At 39.9% G+C, this 27,937-nt stretch overlaps 1 protein-coding gene across 2 annotated transcripts in view; it reads left to right on the top strand.

Annotated features, from left to right (window-relative positions):
• The window catches only part of nrg2b (neuregulin 2b), a 70,068-nt gene that overhangs the window by 16,999 nt on the left and 25,132 nt on the right, over window positions 1-27,937 (top strand). For both annotated transcript variants that reach the window (XM_042419342.1, XM_042419341.1), the window contains exons 2-4: window positions 20,747-20,909; window positions 23,665-23,783; window positions 24,566-24,689. In XM_042419342.1, coding sequence (XP_042275276.1) covers window positions 20,747-20,909; window positions 23,665-23,783; window positions 24,566-24,689 — 406 coding nt within the window. The remainder of the gene's footprint in view (window positions 1-20,746; window positions 20,910-23,664; window positions 23,784-24,565; window positions 24,690-27,937) is intronic.

Here is a 27,937-nt window from a genome sequence, read left to right as displayed (position 1 = left end):
GTTTACAACAGTTTGTTGTTGTTTGTTGGCCAGGACTCCCGCTGAGTTGTAGCTCCCTCACTGGCTACACCGACGCTCACTCATTTGCAACACTTCTTCATTAGGTTGATGCAGTAATGTCAGTGAATGAGCTACGACTGAGCAGGGATCCTGGCCGGTGTTCAGGCTGGAGATGTGCATGAGAGGATAATGTAGAAGGGTTTCATTTCAGACAGAAGTAGCTCAACAGTGTGTTAGGGTGAGGGGTGTATCAGCAGACACACACCCTGAGCCTAACCAATCCAAAACCGTGTCTAAACCCAGCCAGCCAATCACATCCGACTTGATGGGACGCCCACTTCTGTCCACACCCGCCACTTTCTGTCAACTTGCTTATATTCCAGTTGTGCCTTTGGCCTCAGGTACAAATATCTGGTGCATTTTTCAATATTATAAAAAGATGCATTTGGAGCATACGAGTTTATAGCTGAGACTAGTATAGATTTTTACAAACAATTGTGTACTCTTTTTTGATGTTAAAAATATAATCTATAATTCAGAGGGATGGCAAACTCTATGTTGCTTTATGTTGTCGAGCTAAGGACCTTATTGTTGGAGTCACACTTGTCGCCTCCCTCCCAGTTTGATAACGGAGCACAAGAGGGAGCTTGGTGATGAATGGAGAGAGAGTCCACAAGACAGCATTTACATTTACTATATGTTCATTCTGGTCAAACATCAACACTGCATTACTGCCATGTTTCCAAATTGACAATTTTACCCTTTTCATAAAATTGTTCGCAAGCAACCGTTTAAATCAGTAAAACAATATTGAACCTCATTAGCTAGATTGCTTGCTATATTTCTGGACTCCTTTTGCTTTATTTGAGGGCTTGTTTTACCAAATTTGCAACATGCAAGTTTCAATTTGCAACATGAGATCATTTTCTCACCCATGTTTCACATAAGCGTGCAAGAGATGTGTAGGACCTGCCAGTATATCTGGTATCTGCCAGTCGCAAGTAGCAGTAATTTGTGCAACCTGATGCTGCCACCATTTTCAATCTGTGTGTAAGCAGTGCTCGTAAATTGCTTTTGTGAAACAGGCCCCTGTTCTTGATATTACCGGGCTCCTGAATACGTGGGAGCCATGATACCAGCATTAACAGATACACAGACAATGATATAAATGCTAAGCTAATATCTACTTTAGACAACCAGTTATTAGGTAATTGTCTGGAGGTTTTATTCCGACTTTCTGCCAATGAATGTTGACATTTACAGAAAGCTACAGTTGTGCAAAGTGAGAGGCACAGACCCCTCGCTGTGAGAGAAATTATGAGACAGTAAATCTTTTTTGCGCTATAAAAGACAGCAGAGCCATCTTCCAAAAGCAGAGCCAATGTTGATTAAATGGCGAGAGCGGGCAGGTTCTCTTTCACTGTTTATGTTATTGAGTCTGTCATAGCTACTCCAATAACCTCTCTCCATGCCAGCCCACACGTCTGACCAACACACAAAACACAGCTCTGGTGGGGCTGATTTACATGGAAGTCGCTGTATCCCAAAATTACAGATCAGACTTATAGAAACGGCTGCAATTGTTAGGAACAACATTTTCTGTTAGAAAATCGAGAACAAAGTTTGTTCTATCCAGCATTCAAGGCTACAAGAGTTGAGTAGTTGATAGAAATCGTGTCCTGAACAACTGAAACCTCATGTGTGTCTCCACTGTGAGCTCAACTGGCCTTCACTGCGCCCCCCCTGTTTTACTCTGTGAAAATAACTAGTGTGGACTGCTCGCACTCCCCTTTTAAAAAGTACAAAACCCATCCTATCTTACATCCCAGGCAGTCTAAAACGCAATGTAGGTCTTCTCTGATCATCGCTGTTGGCATGCCTTTTGAGATACATTGACAGTTTCCTCCTAAAATAGCTTTATCTGATGCCCAAACATGCTCCTGTCACTGATTCTCTGTCTAGTGCTGCACCCCCCTCCCCCCCCCTCTTCTTGCTGTAGCTGACTGTAGCTGGAGTGTGTGGTTCAGTTTATGCCTGCCCTCCTGTCAGTCAGCCTCACTGAGGAGGAGAGAAACAGAGAGAGAGGGGGGAGGGAAAGAGAGGGAGACATCTTTAGCTTTGACATTACAAATAGATGCCGCAATAATGCATACTGTAAAACTACTAATAATAGCCAGCGCCTCATGGAGAGTGAGCACACTAGGTCTGGAGATAGTTTTATTGTGCCTAGAATATCTAAAAATGAATTTACTGCTGTTCTATCATGCATTAGGGTTATCTCATATTAGCCTAAAATCATCTTGCTTTTAGTGCAGGTTTGTTTTACAGCATTAAAGGAATAGTTCAACATTTTGGGAAATACATTTCTTTGCTTTTTTCACAGATTCAATATCAGTCTTATGCATTTATTGTAGAGCCTAGCCTAGCTTAGCATGAAGACAGAGTGAGTGAAACAGCTAGCCTGGATCCAAAGTTGAAAAATAAGCCTACGGACACTTGTAAACCTGTATTTTGCTTGTTCAACCTCTACACAAACATGCTGGAGCAGTGACTGTGCAGCTTGCTGAAGTTTTGTCTTCACAGTGAGGTTGTGGTTGAGCTGTGGTACCATTGTGCCTTTACAGAGACCAAAACCGAAACCTGTGCTCACTGACGCTGTACAGAAGCACCGGGCAGAGTGGAATCAATCTTCTCGTCTCATTCTTGGAAAGAACGCAAATACGCGTAATTCCCCAAATGTTGAACTACTCCTTTAAAATCACCATTGCGACCATGCAGTCTATGATATAGATCTCAGAAACCGGGTATCAGTGTATCAAATGTGCGTACAGAGTGTAATTGTGGATAGTGCTCATGCATGTGAGACTATGTTGACTGCCTGACCTGCGCATGTAGGACTGTGTTTTTCCATATTAGCATCAGTGTAATTTCTTTGGGCTAACATGCGGCGCTGTCTCTCAGCTCAGGTTCACATCAGCGTGCACAGCAGCTGGAGGGCAGAACCACTCTGGCATTGATCTCCAAATCCCAGAATTAGGAGGTTTTTGCTCTGGGGCAGCACGTCAAAACAATCCTTGCAACAGGAAACATATCCAAGGCCGCACCCTTGAACAAGTCGTTAAACAAATCCCAGTGAATTTCAGCTTTCATTATGGCTTTCTTTGGTGCTAACACATTTAGGTGAACAATTGTCTCCAGTCAGCGGTGAGAGAAAGGTGTTGGTGGAGATTTTCTGGCTCCTTAGTGCATGAATCTCATGTTGACACTGCTCTTTGTACTGTTCAGGACAATGGGAACGATTCTTTATGAATTATTTAATTAAGAGGTGTTCCTCTTTAAGACAGTGTAAAGGTGGCGCTCAGACTGACGTACGTACATACTGTACATTTATGTGAATGCGCATCCAGGAAGATTCACTGGTTGAATCAGTGACTTGACAAGACTCTCTGTGTGTGTGTGTGTGTGTGTGTGTGTGTTGCAAGAGGTCTCTCACTTGTCTGTCTCATCCTTTTCCCCTCTTTGTTGCGTTATCTGTGTCTATTTCAGACACCCTCTGTGTGTCTCTTTCTCTTCTGTTTCTCTCTCCTTCTGTCTCTCTCACTGTCCTTGTCTCAACAGAGCATTATACCTCTGCACACACACACACACACACACACACACACATACACACACACACATACACACACACACACACACACACACAGAGCCATGCCAGTTAGCTGTTGCTGTTGCTGCTGTGCTGCAGATGCCCCAGTGTGCTGTCATTAGCAGGGAGATCTGGGGCTGCTATAAATTATGCACACTGAATAACAGAAGGCTGAGGATTTCTCCTCTCTGCTGCCTGCATGTATGTGTGTGTGTGTGTGTGCGCGTGCGAGCGACAGGATGTATAGACCACATCTTTGCTTACTTATGTTCTGCTGACATTATACTGATCAACTTTGCTCGTCGATGTGCTCGTCCGTATTAGCGCACTTCTCTGTAGCTCAGCTCACTCATGACCGCCTAACTCTTGTACATGTCCTTGGTTGTGTAGCGTGTGTGAGTGAATGTGTGTGTATACGTGTGTGTCCTTGCTTGTGAATAATGTATCAGCACTCATCTTTTCCAGCAGTCAGCCTTAGTAGAAAACTCTGACACATGCCTCTTAAAGGGACCAGCCCAGCGCCACATGGCTCAGTTTGTGAATGAGAGAGGTCTTTGTGTAAACCCCACTCACACACACACACACACATACACACACGCACACACACACACCTACACACACGCACACCTACGCACACACACACACACACACACACACACACTTAGAAACACACAAGCACACACATGCAGATTTACTGCACACACCACCCACACACTCATGCGGCTGGTGCTGCACACACCCTCCTCACTGCATCAGCAAAGTGCCTGTTTCAGACAGGATGGATTTGGCTGATGCTCTCTGCTTCTCAGTTAAGATTATTTTCCCACAGAATTAGATTAGACACCGAATTCAAAATGGTATAAATAGAAATGTATATGCAAAGGACTTGTCAGCTGGTATTCCAGATTAAACATTAAAAAAATTGCAAGTTCGCTACTGTTTCGATACATCTAAGGCGTCCTACTCTTTTCTTGGAAAGCCATTGTAATCTTTGGCATTCCTCTCCATAAGTAGCCCTGCTGTGCCAGACTGTAAGGGGTTGGCATGCAGTCAGTGAACGCCTGATATTCATGAAGTTGTAAAGTGGCATTTTCACCTGTCACTTTGGGTAACACTTCATGAGAAAAAAAACTGCTCTGTGTTACACCCGAGGTGCTCTTGAGCAAGGCGTTTAGCTCATGAAATCTGTTTGAGAGGTGATGCTCAGTGGCTGTTCTGGTCAGCTTTCATATGAACGTGAGGCGCAGCATCACTGAAACACAGAGTGCAAACAATTCTTGGAAAAGAAAAGGATTAAAACATCCCTTTCATGCTGTATCAGGCTATCTTTGGCTCAGAAAGGTGGGCTATCTTTATCTCTCTTTGTTGTGGTGATCTTTGATTGTGACAGGTAGAGTATCTTCATCTGTCTTCCAGATGTCGTCCTCTATCTCTCTAGATGTTATCTTGGACTATAGTAAGTTTGTGGTGGATTCTTTGTATACTATATGTTTGATCTGTTTATGCCTTATGTGAGCATGTCTTTGACCATACAGAAATAGTTGTATTTATCACTGAGAAGGAGTGGATCCTTATTTTCTTATGAAGGAACATTCTGCACATTAATTGAAAGGATGTTGGCAATACATCGCCTAATTCCAAGTTATGAAACGATATTTCAGCTTCTCTTGCCAGCTTGCTTCAGGATATTGAGTCTTTTTATTCTTGATTTGGTCAATTATGCTACAATTCCAACAACTCCCAAGATTGATTTTAGCTCATTTCTATCTGCACCAAGGTGAAAATAAATACTGTAGATTTGGTGCAGCGCATGAGGTGTATCACCATCATCTGCATCAGGAGCACTGAATCAAAAATAATTTGACCAAATAGTGACATAAGAGGAAGTTATGATAATATCTCTTAGCTAAGACACATTTGTGTATTATTTTAATCAAATCATATTATGTATGTAGATCTTGTTGAGTGTTTTGCTTTGTAGTAAAAGCAACTAGTATACAGTAAGACATAAAGAGACTGATTCCTCCATTATTAGATTTTTGTATTTCAATCCAGCAAGTGTTTTTTGGCTGATTAAATTAATATTTTTGCAAAATGTTTAAATATGTAAAGGTGCCCCTGTAATTCTTAACATTTGAACATGTATGATTAGAGAAAAAATAGCACAGACTGCATGTGATATTTATTCTGCTGTTTTCAGGGTTGTGGTCCTTCCCGGTGATCTAGGGTGTCAATACCATTATTAACCTCATTCACTAAGGTCTATTGTCTGTCTTCATTAGTGTCATTCATTTATCTACCATGTGTCACCTGGGTACCGGTGCATACATTTCAGCTTTGAAAATAGACGTGTGCAGATGCAGTTTGACTTTATGGATCATTTGTATTTATATTATCTGTAAGAATAATCATGTTGTAAAATAAGCCCGAGGTGTCTAAGATAGGCTGTGTTTGACTGTCCGTGTTCTTAAATAAGAAGACTGAGGCAAAGATAGCAGTCGTCCTCTCTCTTGTTCTGACTTTCATACGTTATTACTGAAAACTGATATGATTGAATTAATTTTACAGTGGCTAACAATTGAAAAACCCCCACCTTCTTCTCACCAGGGCAGAGAGGAGGTCAAAAGTCAAATAACTCCTTTTCCTCTGAGCTTTAAACACATTTTAAACCACAACCAGGCAAGATATTTAAGTGGAAATACAACATCTTATAATCCTAAATCCCATCCCTCTTTTTTTGATTTTTTATACATTGTATTCGTGGGGGGAAAAAAAACAACTTATTTTAAGAGTGAAATACAAACTGTTCCTTTAACAGCAGTAAATGAGTGCTCCTTCCAGAGAAAGTTGGACTCACCCACAATGAATCTTTAGTCTCTCTCGTCTCTTTGGTATAAAACATCACAGGCTGACCGGCTGATAAAGGAGCATGCTGTGATCAATTTACTGAGGTTACATTACAGGATTTCTGGGAATTGAACTTCAAACATTAAAAACTGGTTCCTCTCGGTGCTATTTGGAGCAGCCAACATGCAAAGTTGCCAAGTGCAGATTTAATCCTCAATAAACGTTTGTCAGTGCAGTGCAGTGCATTCATCTAAGTGGATATGGACATGCCAATGGGACTTCAATGGACAGTAGTGCCAGTCAAACGTTTTTGGGTTTTTTTCAGATTAGTTGGAGACATTTCTTTTCCATCAAACAAGGAAGAAAACTAGAAAAATTTCAAATACACTTGCTGTACATGAAGCATTTACACTGAGGTGAGCTTCTGAAACAACAGCTTGTTCTCTTTATTATTATTATTATCTATGTAGTGAACAGTCTGCACCCCAAAGGCTTTTAGGGTAACTTTTATAGATGTAAAATTGGCATATACAGTATGTAACTTAAATTATTGTTTTACTAATTTCCTACAGGAGCTTCTTATGAAGCACTTTGTATTTGTTCCAAAATGTCACAGATCATGGCGTGGAAAGCACACATCAACACATCAATTTAGATATTAGAGGACGTCTCATATGTGCATCTATATACTCTTTTCAAAGGTACCACACCAGCATGATTGATAACTTTTTCTAATTGTGGAATGTTGGATAGAAAAATGGAAACGTGAAACATAGAAAATCAGAGAGGTTTTATTTCTATTTGTATTATTTCTCTTGGGCTGCCTGAGAAGGCGGGATCTATATGCCCGACTCAACTTATGTCTGATTGGCTGGTAGGGGTATGGTGTTTAATTCGTCTCAAAACCCGTGCAGATAAAAACCAGGTGTGCACACGCGATACAAGCACACAGAACAGTATCCACAAGCGTAAAAACATCCTGTGAGAATGGGGCTGTGACAAACAATCTGTGTGCAGATTTGTGAAACCTTTATTCTATTTGTGAAAACTGAAAATACTGATTTCACTGCTTTTTTCCCATCCAGCCCATGTTAGACATATTATAAAATTTAGTCCATAAAGATATTGTATGACTGTATTTCAAAAAGATTAAAAAAAACCTTTTAAGTGAGAAAGAGGAGCCCTACATGGCCATAACCAATGAAATGGAATCGTGTTGTGAATTTCTAGCCGCAAGATCAGTGAAATCACCCTTTTTTCACAAATAGAATAAAGGTTTACAAATCTGAAATTGTGTTTTACGAGTCTCTGGAGTCTCCTTGTTAATCTTGTCCAGATTTGACAGGTCTAGTGGTTTTTGATCTGGACCTGGTCTATTGTGGTCTGAATGGAGAAATATCAGTGAAATCGCCCTTCTTTCTGTGCAGCGATAAGGTTTTTGCTATGATGTCAAACACTTTTTCATAAGTGTAAGTGGTAAAAAAACAGAGAATTAGTCACTAAATATCATTATGTTTCCCTTTGTTCTCTGATTGTCTTCAACTGTGTCAGTGATCAAATCAAACAGCCTATCAAACGTCATGGTCAGTATTCAAAGTAACCGATCAAATGGACGAACTGTCTATTCCATCCCCACCAAGTCTCAAAAGTCAACTTGACGAGCGACCTTTCCACTGTAAGGAAGGTCGAGTTAGCGCTCATCACAGTCCCTCGCTTGTGGGACCGCATTTGAGCAGAAATGCTTCCTCGCAAGGATGGTTTTCTGCTTGCGGATACTGTTCTGTGAGCTCGTATCATGTGCACGTGCCTGTTTTTTATGAGCGTGGGTTTTAAGACTAATTAAACGCCATAAAGGGGCAGCTTGTCTCACCTATTGTCACGCCTGCATTCAAGGATTACATCCGGTCATAGCCACGTGCAGATCCCGAGTCCCAGACCCCAAGCTGTTGCAGTTACTTGAATATGGTATTGAACGTACTGTTGAGTGTATTGTGTGGAAGCATATGTTGAGATGTTTAAGAGGATTATTGCCTCAGATTGTTTAGAATTAAACAAGTTTACTGCCCTTTGTTTGTGATACAAAATTATTTGCAACATTAATCCCCTCTAGACTGGGCTTCATTTCCCAAAATCATTTTCAGGCTAAAATGAACTTAGTCCAAGGAGTTACAATGGGACTAAGATTGTCTCAGCCTGGAGATGCTTTTAGGAAATGGGGTTTTAGTCTGCAACCACACTCTGAACCTTGCTAGTTACATTTACCAAGAAAGTAGGAATATCAGTCATACACGTTAGTGTAAACTGAATGTTATTAAAGGTGCAGTGTGTAGAATTTAGTGGCATCTAGTGGAACAGACTTGGCAGAACTGGAATATAATATTCATAAGTATGTTTTCATTTGTGTATAATCCCCTGAAAATAAGAACTGTTGTGTTTTCGTTGGCTTAGAATGAGCCCTTTATATCCTCATGGGGAGCAGATTCTCTTGAGGCTGCCATGTTGCACTGCCATGTTTCTACAGTAGCCCAGACTGGACAAACCAAACACCGGCTCTAGAGAGGGCCTTCAGAGAGTTTCACGGCCACCATAGGTTCTTCTACACACTTAGAAGGGGAGGGGTATTCAGTTGGTTGCAATCCGCAACCACTAGATGCTTAGTTTTTCTAATTTAACTTGTTACAATATGGATAAAAAACAGCAGCTTTTGAACTAGGCTCAGAACAGGATGAAAGAAAAGGCATGAGACTGGAGGCATCATTCCATTTGTTTTTTTTATTGGGCAAAAACCTGAACAAAATCAAAGACTGTGTCTGCCTAACACTGACAAAATTCAGACAAATCAAACATTTGGTCCGAAGTGTCTTACAGAGGCTGTAGCAACTATTTTCAGTCACTGCCTCATTAAAAGAAGTATAAAGAACAAAGGATGGGTCACCGTTGCAGCTATGTGTTACTACAAGACATCGGTTACCAGCTAAATGATGGACTAACATGTACTGAAACATATTTATAAAGAAAGATGAAGGAATGTCCTGAGTTGAGATGAGATGATCTGCAGGCAGCAGGATGACCACAGCATCACTACAGGACACATGTGAGGGAAAAGGAGAAAAGAGGGATTTTAATTCACAGCTCAGATCATACATCACTAAGCTGCTGGAGCATCTATACAGAAACATTTATAGCACCAGTTCCTCCTGACTCACAGTATGCATTTACCTGGGCTGAGGAGAGGACTTCTCAAATAATCAACTTTATAGTGATAGTCTAACTTCTACAATCTGACTTTGTTTCTTATTTCAATCTGTGGCAACAGCTGCATCTACTGCCACAGTGTTTATGAAGCATGGACACACTGCCTTACAAGGCTAACATTAGTTACATAGGCTAGCATATTTAGCTTTTTCGTCCTGGGCAATATGGTAAAATCAATATATATATATATATATATGGCTCTCAAGCTGTATGCTGTATATTTACATAAATATAGTCTTCCTCATGAGTTGGTGCCTCCGCCAAATGTGCATTTACAGGGAAAAACTGATGAGACTCACCTACAACAGTGGGATCTGTGCGCGGCCATAACCGGAAATAATCCTTGAATTCAGGTGTGATGATAGGAGAGACAAGAAGCCCCCGCCAGCCAATCAGACATAAGTTGAGTCAGGTGCTTAGACCCGACCTTCTCAGGCAGCTCAAGACATCAATAGAGGTTCTGTTTTTCAATTTTCCATTTTTCCATTTTTTTATCCAACATTCCACAAATAGACCATTGGAGAAACAAAACAAAATCTTAATTATACATTGATCTGATGAACAAAAAATACAACTTTATAAAATTTAATTCAATTTTCCAAATTTCTATTTTTCATTTTCTGTATGGAAAATGTAACTGATAAGTGTTACACTGACCTATTAACATATTATCATGAAAATAAACACCAAGCCAGAAAAATCAAAAGACAGTAGCTAGCACCAGAGAGGATTACAATTTAACATGCGAAATACTAGCAAATGAGTCAAATTAACTATAAAACACAAGGAACATGGGGCTCAAGAAAATGTACCCTCTGTTGGCAACAGAATGGATCAGGACACTGAAGTACCGAGTGAAACATAGGTAGAGGGTTTTATATTTCCAGGATCTGTAGATATTTTACACTTTCAATCACCTTCAAAACCTTCAAAGTTGTAAAAAGGGTGCACTCGCTCTAATCTACATGGAGGTTGTCACAAAGTCTTGGGTTGTATGAACTAAATGCAGAATCACTGTGGGCTTTAGTCCTGGAGCGAGGAACAGTGAGCTGTCACGCCCAACAGTGTACTGTATGTCTCTAGCAGCCGTAGTAACCTTAACCACATGGTTATTATTGTAACCATGACAAAGTTGTATATTAACAACATTTCTTAATGATAAAACCTAATGGCAGCACATACAGACAGAAAAGAATGGGACCAAGGACTGAACCCTGGGGCACACCACAAGAATTAAATCTCAGCATCTTTGTTTTGTCTTTCAAAGCTGCAGTAGGGCATCTTCTTCCATCAGCGTCTTTGTTTGGCCTCTCAAAGGGGCAGTGGGACATCTTTCTTCTATAGAATCTTTAGCTCCTCATGAAGGACGGATGTGATCAATGCTTCAATCCCCTTATCAGGAGAATTGTGTCTGTTAGTCTGCTTTATAAGCCTGCAGTTAATGGTGTGTGTGCGCATGTTGGGGGGAGGGGGGTGGTGATGGGTGAGATGAGAGGTGAGAAATGGTGGGGTGAGAGGTGGATAAGAGATGGAGGAGAGGGAGGCGAGAGAGCAGGATGGATGAAAACAGGAAAGGAGGCAGAGCTGAGAGAGAGGAGGGAAAATGGATGGATGAGAGGAGGGAAAATAGAATAGAAAGTGTATGGAGGGGGGTGGGGGGGCAGGAAGAGAGAGGGGATGAGAAAAGATAAATGGAAGACAGGTGGGGAGCAGGATGACTTGCACACGACTCCCAGCCCCGAGAAAGAAGAGGAGAAGGGAGAGACAGAGAGAATAGCTTTTCCCCACCGTTCTGCCCGCAAGCCCTTCATTAACTATTCATTACCAACTCTGCACATCCTCTCTATCTATCTATCTATCTATCTATCTATCTATCTATCTATCTATCTATCTATCTATCTATCTATCTATCTATCTATCACTATAACTTACTCTTTCTCTGTCCATATTTCCATACATGCCTAGTTTTCACTCTTTTTCTGTCCTTCCTCCATTTCTTCACTTCTCTCAGTCAAACCTTCCCCCTGAATCCTCCTCTCTCTCTCCCTGGCTTTCTCACACCCACTCCCTTCTCTCTCTCTCTCTCTCTCTCTCTCTCTCTCTCTCTCTCTCTCTCTCTCTCTCTCGCTCTCTCTCTCTATCTATCTATCTAGCTATCTATCTATCTCTACCTCTTACAAAAGGCTTGACTGTACATCTAAAGCACAAGACAGCCTCTGTGTGTGTCTTTGGAAAAAACCTGATTTCTGTTGAATCTGAAGGGGTGTATTTATACTTAAATAGATCTCACTGCAGCCAATAGAACAATGCACAACACCAGCGATGAGAGACAAGGTCAAGTCAGTGTGCGTGTGTTTGTGTGTGTCGATGTGTGTGTGTGTTTGTGTGGCTACGAAAAAACCGAGAGGGGAGGAAGGGAATGATTTATTGACAATCACTCTCGCAACTACGTACACACATCCACTCACGTTCACTTACACACACACACAAGTAGAATGATTGTCCTCATCAAATGTGGATGTGACAGGCAGACACACAAACATACATTGCTAAATATTCTCTGTTTACTAGACACACACACACACACAAGGAGGGTTGCCCTGGGCTTGTATTGCTGCTGTGCAGAGGTTAGCTGGGTGATACTGCATGCAGGCCTGTTGTGGCTGCTATCATTCAACAACCAATGCTCATCTCTCCCCCTCTTTCTCTCTCTCTCTCTCTCTCTCTCTCTCTCTCTCTCTCTCTCTCTCGCTCTCTCTCTCTCTCTCTCTCTCTCTCTCCTGCTCTTTCTCAATCTTATTTTCCCCTTTCTTTCTGCCTTACATCCTCTCTCTTTCTCTATCTCCTGCTCCCTCCCTGGTTTCCATGGTGACAGCTGTGCGCTGCAGAAATCACACTGATCGGAGAATGAGATAGAAGGAGCTTCTCTCTTTATATACATGAACACACACACACACACACACACAGGCACACTCACACACACAAACACACAGTATGTTTGCAGATTCTTCTATTATGGTTATACAGAGACACTGACACACACACACACACACATACAAACACACATCAGTTTCCTCTCCACGTCTTTGTACATTTTATGAATGTACTGTGCTTTTTCTCTCACTATCTCACTATTCTGTCAGCTGACTCACACACACATACACACATTCAGCCCATGTGTGCAGGCATGTTGCCGGCCATGCCTTCCCGGGGTGCCATACCTGTCTGTGAACACACCTAATTGGTTTGGCTTCCATATCACTCTCTGTTATTGGATCATGCTTAGCAAGAAATTAGATCAATTTTGTTGATGCCTGCCTCGCTGGGCAGAGAGAGAGTGAGAGAGAGAGAGAGAGAGGGAGAGAGAGAGAGAGAGAGGAGAGGAGAGGAGAGGAGGGAGGGAGCATCAGCTGACCTTGAAAGGAGAGGACCTCTTGATGGACGGCTGATGGGAGCGCTGGTCACGTGTGATTGGTTAGTGGAGCAGGCCGGTCACAGGCTATTGGCCAGACGCTGCTGTCCATTTGTGCCCCCCCCCCCACACACCCACCCCCACCCCCCACCCCTCCACCCATCTGTGCTCTCACTGAGGAATTCTCCCATCACTCAGTGATACAGAAGGCTTGGATCAGCAACTTACAGTGCACACACACACACACACACACATGCACACGCATGCACATTCAATGCACGTTGACACACACAGACAATCACACATATCCATCAGTGCAGACAATAAAATGCACACGTGCACATCTGTGCTTCACACATGTTCTCATGTGTGCACTCTTTCTCTCACACACACACGGTTTCCACAGCGCTGTGAATGTGTGTGTGTGTTTGTGTGAATCTACTCTAATTGTGTTCATGCACATGTATTTCAGAGTCTCTCTCACTCTGTCTTTTTAGAGATAACTGAAAACTGTTGTGCAGGCTTTGCGTTTTTAAATGTATTATCATGCTAAACCTCAACCTCACACACATTTCCCTCCATCTAAAAATTATTTCAGTTTTATCCACAATATTTTTTCTGTACTTGTTAGGAAGCAGCGGCACCAAGACAAGACGGTTTTGCAAGTCCTTAGAAGAGGTTCACAGGATTTATTAGCTTACTTTGAGGTTCTCCAGTCTATTTACTAATAATCTTACTAGTAAATATAGTTTCCCTTTTGGATTTCACAACCATTCAAAGGTTGACATCAGACAGTAATGAAAAATGACATTATTGTAGCAAAATGCTGCAATATAACAATATGGGCTCAGGTTAAATGGTCTCTTAAAGGATCGTGCTGGTTCTAATGTATTTTTACTGAAGTTGCTGATGTCTCTAAATGTCTATATTTCCATCTTACAAAGGTGTTTAGTGCTTCACCCTATAAATCCCTAAAAAAGTCTCACTGTTGGCCCACTCAGTCAATTTGATTTGTCAGTAGTTTCTTTTGTGCCTGTCTGTTTTTAAAGAATACCATTTTTAATATACAGCACCAGTCAAAAATTTGGACACACTCTCTCGTTCAAAGGAATGGGAAGGTGTGTCCAAACTTTTGACTGGTACTGTAAATCTAGTATGTGGAATAAAACTTGTATATTTCTATGTGTTCATTAAAGAAGGAGACACTCTGATGTTTATAACATTTATGCACAGTCAGAATCCAATTTTTTTGTCTTGTAGTGGGATCCTTGTGCTTTCTTACATGTGTTTTTGGTAGTTAATGCAGTAAAAATGAGGCTATGATGTCATATAGAAAGATCAATTGAACTACTTATTTAAAACATCATCTGTTCCAGATCCTAATGTACCCTATAGGTGCTAACAAGTTTCTGGCATTGACAGAGTGGTTTTAAGACCTTTACAATAAATTCCTCCTCAGCTTTTGTGATTTGGTTTTTGGAACATCCAGCAGTAGAAGCAGTGCATGCTGAAAGGTTGCAAATGTGTTGTACAGCTTTTTAAACCTAAGAGGATCTGTGATTAAAGATTCAACCATTAAGAATAAACCCATTTAAGAATTGTCATTTCTAAATTAATCATCACATCTAAAATTAGGTCAGTGAAAGTCTGCAATTGATCAATCATCTTTAAATATAATTTGGAATTAATACACTGGGATATTAGAGTAAAAGGTGTTTGATGATGATGAGTAGTCATTTTGATGTAAAATAACAATGCAATAACACACATATATGCACACAGGGGCAGCTACATTCTCCCCATTACTGCATTACTCATTTTGGAAGGACAAACTCATGAGGATGTTTGTACCCAAAGTCACATGAAAAATAAGGTCAGATGTTAAAAATGGGTTAAAAGCGGAGAGAGAATTTGTAGTGATTCAATCAATCTGACACTGTCACATCCATGAAATTTGGATGTCCTATCCATGAAGGGTAATTTCCTTCTGGTTCTCAGCTAACACTCCCAGGCCGACAAAACCTCCGTGTTGCCTGAGTAGAACGTCCCAGAGAGGAATGAGCTCATCGGGAACCTGGTTCACCACTCACAGCTGCTTCAGGCTGACTTTCACCACTCATTTCAACACTCACCACCATAAAAGCCCAACAGTCTCACCTCAGACTCACCAGGTGATCAGTCTCATCTGGATGATTGTTAAGTGGAGCTGCTGTGGTATCGGCCACAACGCAACATAGCCATCTTAAAAATATAATATAGAGCCTATGACTCACGTTCCTCTCAAGTTGTTAAAGGACAGTTCCACCCAAAAAGCTATTTTGGTTGGTGTAATTTGCCAATCCTAGATATCATGTTTATGGACTACTCATACGTGTTTAACAAGTGTTAGAGGAAAGGTAATTGGTACATTATGTTCACAGGCAACATTTTTTCCAGTCATGATGTGTCCTGTACATTCTTGTACCTCACAGAGGTCGTGGGGAGGTGCTGTGGTGGATGATGGCTGTACAGTGCACATGACTTTCACACCTGAGGCCGTGATGTCCCACATGTGGTTGGGTTTAAGTAACTGGCTGCTGTCTGTAGCCATATATTTAATGGACAGATAAAAGAGTGATATAGATTGTCTCGTCTAACTCTCAAGCTATTATTAGGGAGAGACAACTTAAATATAGACAAAGTGAACACACTCTTGTTATCATGCTTTTGTTGCTCTGAGTGGACATTAACAAGAAATAAAATACATTTGCATACAACAGCATTTGCAGATATGGTGGGTATGAACATTTAAGGATTTTGCAGATATGTTCATTAATAATGCTACTTTATGTTGATAAAAACTCTGGGCAACATTGCGTTTCTCTCAAAATGTATTTGCTGTTGCAGATTATTAGTGTATAAAGATAGTTTCTAGGAGAAATTTGCTGCATAATTAAAGCCACCTTCATGTAAAAATAGCAACTCAGTACGAGAAGTTTGGCAGTTTGTCTGGGAAGGAACTTAAAATGTTTGAAATCAGCTGAATCCATAGTACTGAAGGGCATTTAATCACATTTGAACACATAGAAAATGTGCTGATAATCACAGACTGGTGATTCATAAAGTTGAAGAAGATCTGAGGGAGGATTTTTTTCATTTAGGGTGGCCATCTTGCTCTGGCTACACGGTTAGAACAGCGCTGAGAGAAAAGCTGTGTCCTGACCACTAATCGCAAATGTGATTAAATTGACCACTTCAGGTAGTTTGGAGGGAATGATTAATAGAGTGACAGAAGGATTGCCTGTTATTTAACACTGGATGTATGGACAAACTGGCTGTCCTCTCCTTTTCCTCCCGTGTGTCTTAACCTCCTACTCGTGTGTGTGTTTTGCCAAGCTTTAGAAAAATATTCCAATCTGCAGAGACCTAAATTTCGTTTTAACACCTCACTCCCTTTCTCCCACACATTTTAAATGAACTCCTTGGTTTCGGAGAAGTCACAGCTATCATTCCTGTCTGGTTTTAACATCAGTTGTGCTTCATGTTTCGTGTGCTGCCTCGCCACAGTGACATGATATAAATATGTTAACAACTGCTTGTGTGTTTGTAGAGTAACACCTTGACTCATTCAGACTTTGAAAGGGAAGCAGAATCTCTATATTTGCAACACTTTCTATGTACATATTTGATTCCACTGTGTTGTTTGTTTCTCCTTGCTATATTTTCTTTCTTTTGTTTGCTGGCATTTCTAGGTTATTTACTGTTGATTATTTCTAATGTATTTACTGACTGTGAAGCACTCTGTAACTTGCTTTTGAAAAGTGCAATACAAACAAAGACAAAAGAAGATTATTCTCTGAGGTATTTTGTCATTGTGAGTCTAAATGTCAAGTCCATACTGCTGGAATTGGCCTAAAGTCGCCCCTCCCACAATGAAATCTCATCTCTTCTCCACATATGGTACATTGTTATTAGATTACAGTTCCCATGATTTCCTCGTTGTCTCCTGCAAAATATCCAAAGCAAAATGCAAGACGAGAAAAGCAGGCAGGCTGCTTATTGTCCTCTGAAAAACTATTTGTCACGACTGGAGTAAAGAGAGTAATCTCGGCAGAATAATAAAGATTCCCAGTAACTCATCCTTGTTTTATATGAGTTATACACACATTCTTTATTGGAATTACTTCCAGCGAGCACTATCCTGACGTAGGGCCTAGAAAAAGGTTAGCCTTATAGGGTTGTTGCTGCATTTATTTCATCTCAGAGTAGCTATATGGCCTACTGTATGTGATTAAAGATAAAATATGTAATTTTTTATTTGCATCTTGTGTAGCTTAAATCTAGTGATGCAGATTACATGTGTTTAACAGCAACAGGCATAGAAGACACAATCAACTCCACTCGCTGTAGAAAAACTCCACAATAGCTGCTCCAGTTTTTTATTTTAATTTTAAAGTGGCATTCATGTACTTTTTTGGCCACTTGGGGGCGGAAGAACAAGCTGTCCACACAACATTGACATATTATCACTGCATGAAGTTGATATGGTGAACATGTTTGCAAACACTTGCCTGTTTACTCATCCAACAGACACGGAGCAACATTAGCATTCTTTTCGAGTCGTGGCTACCTGATGAATATTCACTCTCCTAGCAGCTCCTTTTTGGTCTCCACTGACCCCTGAGAAAAATATCTGGCTCTTTAGCTGCTAAATGCATCACTATGTTCACCAGCTAGTTACTAACTTTGTCTGACTGTTGTTTGGGTACTGAACAGGTAGCGACAAGAGCTTTTCTGCTTAACACAGCTCACGACTGCTACTGGAATCAAGGCTGATGAAAGCAGTGAACAGTAAAGTAATGGGCCGTAAAACCAAAACAACAAGCTTAAAGACACTGAAACGCTGTGTGAAGCTTATTTGATTCTTTGTTAATATAAAAATATTGATTAGTGCAGCTTTAAAGTCATGAATGCAATTATTTTGTATGTGTGTACCAGCAAGTGAAACATGAATGTCTCAGAGAGATGTTATCTTGTTCTCAACTCAGCCCTCAGAAAAGAAGTGGTCTCATACTTTTTATTTGTTGGGTTTCATCAGTCAACAGTAGCACAAACCAAACCAGTCTAGTTGAGTTGAGTCAAGATTGGGAATCAAACAGTGGATCCAGTCCTAACTGAGACTGTAGCATCTGGAGCCTCATCTAAGAAAATACTAAAATAGCAGGTAAATTATTCCAAAAAAGATATGATGACAGTGACACTTAGTGCTATTCTTCAGTGTAACTCAGCACTAGCCAGGAGCCATGGAGAGAGAGACAGCATCTGGTGATGTTGAGATGATTTACTCTGGTGTGAGGTGGAATTATATATCAACAGTGTTTGTCGAGTCAGTGACAAGACTAAATCTCACAAAATGTGAGAACTGGATTTAAGGATGTGTTGTGCGTCTAAAAATCATACTTAAATCCTACTTACGTAACTGCAAGCTGCTTGGATGGTACTTCATGGAGGATCTATTTTTTTAGCTCCATTGAGAGTTTGTATTTTTTCCCCACATCGACTTCCACTTCTGTAATGTTCTGACTTTTCTGCACCGTTTGTGGCAACTCCAAGCCCATTGGCTCCTACTGAAGGTGTAAAACTTGTCACCAAACATAGTTTCACTTTTAAAAAAGGGTAACTAATGTTTTGAAAAAGCTGGTCACTGTAGTTTTTAGCAAATGTTACTCATACAGGAATAAAAAAAGCATTTTGTAGGGACTGTTTTCAGCAGCAGATTAATTCATATTTGGTGCTTTAGTGAGTATTTACGGCAGCCGGACGGTGTGTGTGTGTGTGATTCACTCAAAATAAACTACAGTGTGTGTGCTCAGGGTAATGAGGGAACATGTAACCCAGTGCAATGGTGTGGCTCACTGATGTGTTTCTAACATCAATGAAACTCTACGACACAGAGAAATAAGATACATCAGGCTGTGGATACAGAGGCAATACTTGTTACGAAGAATAATTCATTGTTGGTTTTGGTCTTTATTTTTGGATTTGTTGAAAATAAGTTTGTGCAAAATATAGAATATCAACATATCCTTAAACAAAACCCTGGGTTGTGTGGTGGCCCAGTAGCTTGATAACCAGACTGAATTGCCATTTAGTTTTTGCACTAACCAATAGTGAGTGACATATTGTCGTTTTCTGTCGTTATCATGGAAGAAGCAGTGTTTTTTCTTTTTGGCGGGGGGGGCAAGAGCAGTTACAGCAACATTTGTCCTGTCAATCAAAGACATATGTTGAATGCAGAGCTGTTATTCTATATATTATTAAGTTGACTTACAACAACATGTATAAATACATTAGGTGTATCAATCTCATTCATATTTTTCTGGTGCCATTTCTCTGGCTGTGTGTATACAGTACATATACATGTCATTCCCTTCTCTCACTTCAAATGTTTTCTGTTACTGTCTGCTGTCCAAAATATCCAATGAAAACAAAATGCCATAATAAGTTAATATAATATACTTAATTAATATAATTACTTGTTATGATAATATAACTTTAAAAAATTATGACACTTTTGCAAAAGCCAAACAACCTGGGATAGACTTTCATCATTAACACTTCTAGCTGTAAAATCACTATATCTTGTACGTTCTGTATGAGAGACAGACAGGACATCCTTCAACTTCAATTAAAATGTTTAGATTACACAGGATATTCAACATGAGATATGTATGTTGTATATAAATAAGAAGATTTACGAGACATACACAGACATACAGATCTACCTACAGAACATCTGCAGTGTCTACTGTATGTACAGTACAGTATATGAGGAGTAAGTGTTAGGATGCAGCAGTGCTGTGAGGAGCTGTGGACCTACAGTACATAACAGTTGCCTTGCAGCTGATCAAGCGTGTGGGTGTGTGTGTGTGTGTGTGTACGCCCTCGTGTGTTAGACCCATGTTTGTGCACACGGACGTGTATAAAATTGTGCACCATGTTCCGTATTGGCTGTGTGTTACCATATGGTGCTCAGTTGTCTCTGTGCTTTAGCTCCTTGTGCTTTTGTTGCCTGTGCTGGTGTCAGTGATGCAGTCTGTTGTAGTTTTTAGGGAGAGAAGAGAGAGAGTGAAACTCTCCTGAGACCGATGAAGCACACATGCGCACACACACACACACACACATACATAAACACACACACATTGCTCTATAGTGAAATTCTACCGCAGAGAGTTTCTGTAGAAAGATTTTTTCTCTATAAGCTTTCAGTTTGTGTTTGCTTTTCAGGATTCAGATCTTACTTAAGTGCTTTTACAGGGTGTGTGTGTGTGTGTGTGTGTGTGTATGTGTCAAATACCATTGATTTTCCTCTGTTCTTTAGCCGTCTCTCCTGTGACCTCTGACCTGCTGCCTTAGGTTTTGACCCTGACATCTGAACCCTCACTAACAGATTTTCATCGGCCACACACATAACCACACACGCAGATACACACTCACACAATTAAATAGATAGATTAATTGAATGTCTGTAGTTAATTTCAATAATGCAAGCTTTGGTTTTCTCTCGCTGCTTCCCCCTCCCTCCCTCTCTCTCTGTCTCTGTCCAGCCTCTGCTCCTAAGCTGCGGCCGATGCAAGACCAGTCTCTGATGGAAGGGGAAAAGCTGTACTTGAAGTGCGAGGCGTCGGGGAATCCCAGCCCTTCCTTCCGGTGGTACAAAGATGGACATGAGCTTCAGAAAAGCAGAGACCTCAAAATAAAGACCAACAAGTAAGTCTGTCAAATTGATATTTTCCTCAATTTTCCACTCCACACTCCTTTCCTGACCTCCATAAATATATAGTCAGTAAACAAGGCTGCAGCAACCATTCAAGACACCAAGGTCATGTCCATACTGTATTTTTTTTGGAATTTAAAGGTGCAGTATGTAGAATTTTGTGGCATCTAGCGGAACGGACTTGGCAGAAATTGAATATAATATTTATAAGTACGTTTTAATTAGTGTATAATCACCTGACAATAAGAACCGTTGTGTTTTCATTTCCTTAGAATGAGCCCTTTAAATCTACAGTAGCCCAGAACGGACAAACTTAACACTGGCTCGAGAGAGAGCCTTTTATGTTTTTGGAGTTTATATTCTACACATCTACATATTAGACATGTGGGGTTCCTAAAGGGGAACACTTCAAAGTCTTGAGGAGTACTACTGCATATGTGAATTAAATTGTAAAAAGCCTTTTGTATCTCCGGAAGCAGCTGTACAAAATCTGATCAGTTTCCTCAAGTGATGTCACACCGAAACATGTCAGCAGTTGATTCTGATTTTTTCAGACTTATTGTCTTCAAATTGGACTGTTTTGGGGCAAAATTATAATTCCACCACAATTACATGGAGTAAGCTTTTAAACAGTATTTAGACCATATTATTTGGAGATAACATTTACATAATTCTAAAGTTAAATGGGTAAATACAATGTGAAACTTTGAATTTTTTATTAAATTCTCTGAAAGTTTTTAAATGTAAAAATATGAGGTTTTTAAACTCTCAAGTTGTTTTGGTGGCTAGTAAAAAAATCCTGTTTAGTTAGGTTGAGTTTCTAGAATAACTGAACATTATTAGTTAGCTGATGCAATTTTAAATTGAAAAAAGTAGATTTCACCGCTATAAAGATGCAGTTTTCAAAAATTTACTTTGGTATTAAATATAGTAAGTTTAGATATTCACATATTTACATAAATACAGTCGAGTGATGAAATGATTAATTAATTAGTTGATCAAGATAAAATTGCACAACAGCAATTCTGACAATTAATTGTGAAGTAATTGATGAAGCAAATTCATGACACAAAATTGCTGGTTCTGACTACTGCTATTTTTTCTCTTATTTATTTAATTTGTGCAGTGCCTGTTCAAGACGTGCCTCTCTGGAATGGGCCGATTGCTTGGCCTCAAGCCACTGCTTCAATTAATGGTTGATGTGAGGTGTTATGGTGTTCATAAGTTAATAATAGTTAATAAGTACTCTAACAGTAAATACATGTTTTTTCTCATTTCAAGTAAAAAAAGAGCTGCATTTAAAAATAAAATAATGTGAATCCTAAAATAAAGTGGATCAATCATATTGGGCTCTTAGATCATTCCTATTTTCTGTGCCCTCAGTCAAGATTTGAATGTGTATGTTTGCTCCAAAGATTTATGCTTTGTCTGTAGTGGCTTCACAATCGCTATGTCTCGGAACATATGAGACAAACTGGTTTTAGAAGTATTTGCTCCATTTTACATGCATAACTACAGTCATTGTGTACTGGGCTCTGAGTGCTTCCAAAATGCGGGTGACCTATGCTCAACAATGTACCTGAACGCCTCCCATGTAGTCGCTTACTGTTGCTCCTGATCTGCTAAATGTGCTGCTAATGCTACGCTTTCTGTCTAGACATGGGGTAAGAGTGTCCATCCTTGATTAAAAGCTCTATTTTGCTGTCTATTTTTCTTTCTTTTTTTCTCTGACTTTTGTCACATCTCGTCTCTGGTCCCTCCCTGACATGCTGGAGTCATTTGGCAGAGCTCTTAAGCTCCGCCCTGCCCCTGCACAGAGCGGAGAGGCTCACTAATCGCTGGATTATTCAAAGTTTATTAATATTAAATGTATCGCATGTCCAAATTGCACCAAATTCGACACTGCACTCCTTTGGGTCCCCAGCCATACAACCACCAAGTGTGGAGTCAATCAGATGAACGGTTGAAGAGATACGTGAAGGACATTCATACAGACAGACAGAGATTCCTTACTTTAGTAGATAGATTGAAATTTGATTACCTTTGGTTTTCAGACTGCTGGTCGGACAAAACAGGAATAGGGATTTCCAGCACAACTTCACCTACATCCAGGTGCACAGGGAAGGAAAGAAATCTGAAGAAGTCAAAATTTCAGCATCATTTCTAGTTAACAACTTTATTATGAGACGAATGCATCTGACAAATGACAGTATGAGGGGCATTAGTGACTATTGTGACATGTTACACTATTAAACAGTTAATTAAAAAAATAATTGATAAAATAAGAGATATTGGAAATAATCATTAGTTTAAAATCAGCCTGACTACAGACACATTAAGAGCACAAAGTTAAAGATATGAGTGACGTCCTCTTATTTATTGTTGTATAGCAATATTAGGTTTGGGTTTCATTTTATGTTCTGATCAAATATAATTTTCCCCTAAAACAGATTTTTTGGTTACCTCCTACTTTAAAGTATCTGTTCTTTGGTTTGTGTTTTATCAGTTACTGCATTGTATTGTTTCTAACTGATTTCTGTAATCCTGTAAAGAGTAAGTCTAGTCTGTCTCTGGTTTTAATAAGTACTCTCCATTAGCTTTGCTGGTCTACCACTTACATTACATTTCTCATCCAGTTAGAGATGAGTCTGCTCCTTTTTTGAAACAACTGACACTGTCTTTTTATCTGCTCTGTATCACTCTGTCTCTTGCCCTCCTCTTCCTCTGCCTCTCTGCTCTTCACTGAAGAAAAAACTCTAAGGTGCAGATCAGTCGTGTCCGTGTGGAAGACTCTGGAAACTACACCTGCGTGGCTGAAAACTCACTAGGACAAGAAAACGTCACGAGTATAATCAGCGTGCAGATCTGTGAGCAACGACACATCCCTATCTATAACTGTATATATCTGTACAAATGTCATACTGTTCTGACAAGTAAAATCGGATTACCACATTATTATAATAAAGATTTTAGAGCTTTTTGTTAACATTCAGCAGTTACACCTGTCTGCAAAGATTTGACAGCACACCTATAGTATGTCTACACTCAATAGAGGTTTTTACTCACCAAAGAATAGAATCAAATGTGTTTATTATAAAGGCTATTTAATATCAAAGATGGAGAAATCTTAATTATGTTATCACAAATGTAAACTGAAAAGTAATCAGTGTAATGCAATGTAGTCTCTTGTTCTCAGTTGTACTCTTTTTTTCAACAGAGTATCAGACTATTTTAAAAAATGGAAATAAGAAGTCAGACAAGAGGAAGCAGTCATAGTTGTTACAAAACAAAAATAAGGAAAAACAGGATAATGGATAATAAACAGGACAATTATATGCAAATATACCCCAAAAAGTCATTGCAGTTTTTAAAAGAAGAAGACAAGAGTATGTTGGTGTATCTGACTGAACCTGGTTCTCTTTACTCACAAAACCAGCGGCTATGAGCCCAGAAGGTAGATTTGTCACACTGGTTTCTTTCAAAATTAATTTACTGAAGCAGACTGAAAGGTCTGTGGAAAGGTGTGGCATAGTATCCACAGTAGTACAAAACCTGCCAGTAAAATGTGAACACCTTGTAATGTTACAGTAGCAAAGAGATGACAGCATATTTTGCCGATCTATTTCTTGTCTGTCTGGCCTTTTCGTAGTGACCACCACCACCCCGTCTCCAGGTGTGAGTCACGCGAGGCGCTGCAATGATTCGGAAAAGGCCCACTGTGTCAACGGAGGAGACTGTTACTTCATACATGGTATTAACCAGCTGTCCTGCAAGTAAGTTGGTAGTTTAGTCGGCCCCCGTTCCCTCGATCATCACTGTGTAGTCGCTCCCCTGGTCTCTCCTCCCTCCCTCTCTCCCTCTCTCTTTCCGTCTGCCTCTCTTTGTCTCTCTCAGGTCTCAGACACTGTGTTTGTGTAGCTAGTCACTGCACTGCCTTGTCTTCAGTTCCCTGGTTACACCCTCCCCACATACACACACTTACAGCCACCTAGCCACAGGCTTGTTGTTTTCAGTTTTTACCAATAGTCATAAAAAAAGGACTTGTGCAAGGAGCTAAAATAGATTTTCACCTAGACATTATGTCCACATGCATTCAAAAATGTGTTGTATCTTACTCCAAAAAGATCAATTTACTGTGAGTGAGGTTAGCTTGTGACAAGCGCAGCACTGAAAATGCCTCTGGTAACATATATTCATGAAAATTTATTTTAAATTTTATTTATATACAGTACCAGTCAAAAGTCTGGACACACCTCTACATTCCCTTGAGTGAGAAAGTGTGTCTAAACTTTTGACTGTTACTGTATGTAGATCATATGCGTAGTATATGTCTTTTGTGGTAGTTATATTTTTCTCTTACTTTGTATAAGTATTTGTGTAGGGTGAAGATATAGTAGTAGCAGTGCACACACCTCCAAATCTTGAACACTGTATCACAGTTGTGGTAAGGAACACCGGCACTCTCAGATTTATAGTCTTTTAATTTATTGTAGCCAAAAACAAACGTATTTCAGTGTCACTTCATGACACTGATGATGGCTTCTAGGTGTAATGCATTTGTTTTTGCCTACAATATATAAGACTATTGATTTACTTGTGTAGGTTGATCATATTTTCAAACCCTCTAACCATGATCCTTAAGTGTACCGCACATTAATCCACACACACATATATGCACTTATGCACGCACCACAGGTGTTTTCAATTATTTCAGCACTTAGCACACTTACCGAGCGCACCTTTCAACACCATGGACAGCACCTCAGCAGACGAAAAATTTTATTTTCTTTCCCAAAATCCACCAAGGTATTTGTCAGTTTGCACAAGTGCAGGCTGCCGGCTAAATGGCCGACTGTGACACATTTTCTGCCAGCTTTTTTTTTTTTTTAAACAAAACAAGGTAAAAATCTTTTTGTGACCTATAAATAACTTTATAGGCTATAACATAAAAATAACTTCAATTTACATCTTCACAATGCTTATGCCACAAGCTGGTCGCGAGTTTAAGATTAAAACGTCAAGACATTAAACCATAATTCGACCTGGTTAATAACAAAAACCGAGGAAGAGCCTTTAAGGAAAGTTGCCTTTGCAGTCTTTCTTCTTCTCAGCACGTAAAGCACCGCTTATGTTTGGCCATCTTGAGATGATCTTTTATATCGGCATTTCCACCGTGTGCAACCAAAAATGTACTCTTGAAGTATGTGCAGAACACAGCATTTTCATTTCATTTCATTTCATTTCTTGTATTTATAAGGACAACACATATTAATCAACATTTCTGTAAATGTGCCAGTGTTTGCCAGCTGGCTAATTTTCAACGGTAGTCCTTTGGTGAAAAGTTTTGAAACCTATAAAATGATAAAATTTACAGAACGACAAGACAACAAGACGCCGTAAAGACAGTAACAGCACCAAAACAAACTCTCAAGACAACACAAGCCATGCAGGGCAACAAGGAACAACAAAACATCAATACTGCAATAACAAACACCATTTCGGCATATATAGCTATAAAAGGAACACAAAGCAGCAAAACACAGCCAATACTGACCACAACCATTAACAGTAGACAAATAAAATACAATGATCATTATGTTGATCTTGATAAAATGTTAAAAGATACAGTTATGGGTTAGTAAAATGGTAATATACACCTTACACACAAGCCATGTAACACAGGGATGTAAGACACAACTATAGAGGAACATACCACATTGATAATAAAATACTAGAAGATATTCCATACATACCCAAGATATGCAAAACTGGCTGCCTGGCAACGGGCACAGGACATGTGACAAATAAGCAGCAGGTTAGAAAGTGATAACAACAACAATAATAAAATGAGTACTATGTACTATGTAGATTGGAAAAGTTCATGTCTGACTTTTCAAAAGCCAGGCCTTGAGTCTTTGTGTGAAGGTGTGGTAGGTCATGCAGTTTCTTATTTCATTTGGTAGGTTGTTCTACGATTGAGGAGCTCTTACAGAAAAGCCTGATAGGCTGAAGGATCTGGACCTGAAAGGAATTACAGTCCCCTCTCAGAGGAGACTCTCATCTTGTAGATCTGTTTGAATTTTTCTGCTTAATAAAAGTACTAAGTGGTGGAGGAGGCTTGCCATTTAGGATCTTAAACATCAGGCAGGCATCAGTGTATTTCATTAGATTTTCCCAGCTAAGGATGTCATATTTTTCAAGAATATTGCAGTGATGGTAAGTATTGGGTTCTCTGTCTAACACTTTGAGAGCCTGCTTGTACAGAGAGAGGGAATGGGCTTCAGTGTTTTACCTTTTGCTTGAGTCCAGCTTGTCATGCAGTATGTTAAAGTGGGGGATGATCATTGCATTCATATATAGTTTTGCTGCTGTAGTTCTTCGGCAGTTTTTATATATGTTAGATAAGCGAGGTTGTACTTCATTATTTGCTTTACTTTCTTCAATTGTTTTTTGAAGGATAAGGTAGAGTCAAGGGTAATACCAAGATATTTAACATGAGAGACTACTTGTATGATCTCTCCAGACACATAGACTTTGGGATCAGTTAGATGCAGAGTGTGGGGCAGCAGTGGCTCAGAGGTAGAGGGGTCGTCCACTATTCAGAAGATTGGCGGTTTGATCCACACCTCCTCCAGTCCACATGTTGAAGTGTCCTTGGGCAAGATACTGAACCCCAAACTGCTCCCGAAGGCTATGCCATCGGTGTGTGAGTGTGTGTGAATGCATTAGATACTCCTCCTGATGAGCAGGTTGGCACCTTGCATGGTAGCCCCTGCCATCAGTGTATGAATATGTGTGTGAATGAGTGAATGTTGGCATGCAGTGTAAAGCGCTTGAGTGGTTGGAAGACAAAAAAGGCGCTTTATAAATGCAGTCCATTTACCTTACACACTGAACTCTGCCTGCAAGATAGGACTTCATCCAATTCAGTGTGTTTCAGGAGAAATTAACATTTAAAATGAGTTTACAGATTAGTATTGATGGTTGACAGTATCAAATGCCTTCTTTAAGTATAAAAATA

This window comes from Thunnus maccoyii, chromosome 8 (genome assembly GCF_910596095.1).
Source record: "Thunnus maccoyii chromosome 8, fThuMac1.1, whole genome shotgun sequence".
Taxonomy (NCBI): Eukaryota; Metazoa; Chordata; class Actinopteri; order Scombriformes; family Scombridae; genus Thunnus; species Thunnus maccoyii.
This window is presented reverse-complemented; position numbering and strand designations above follow the sequence as displayed.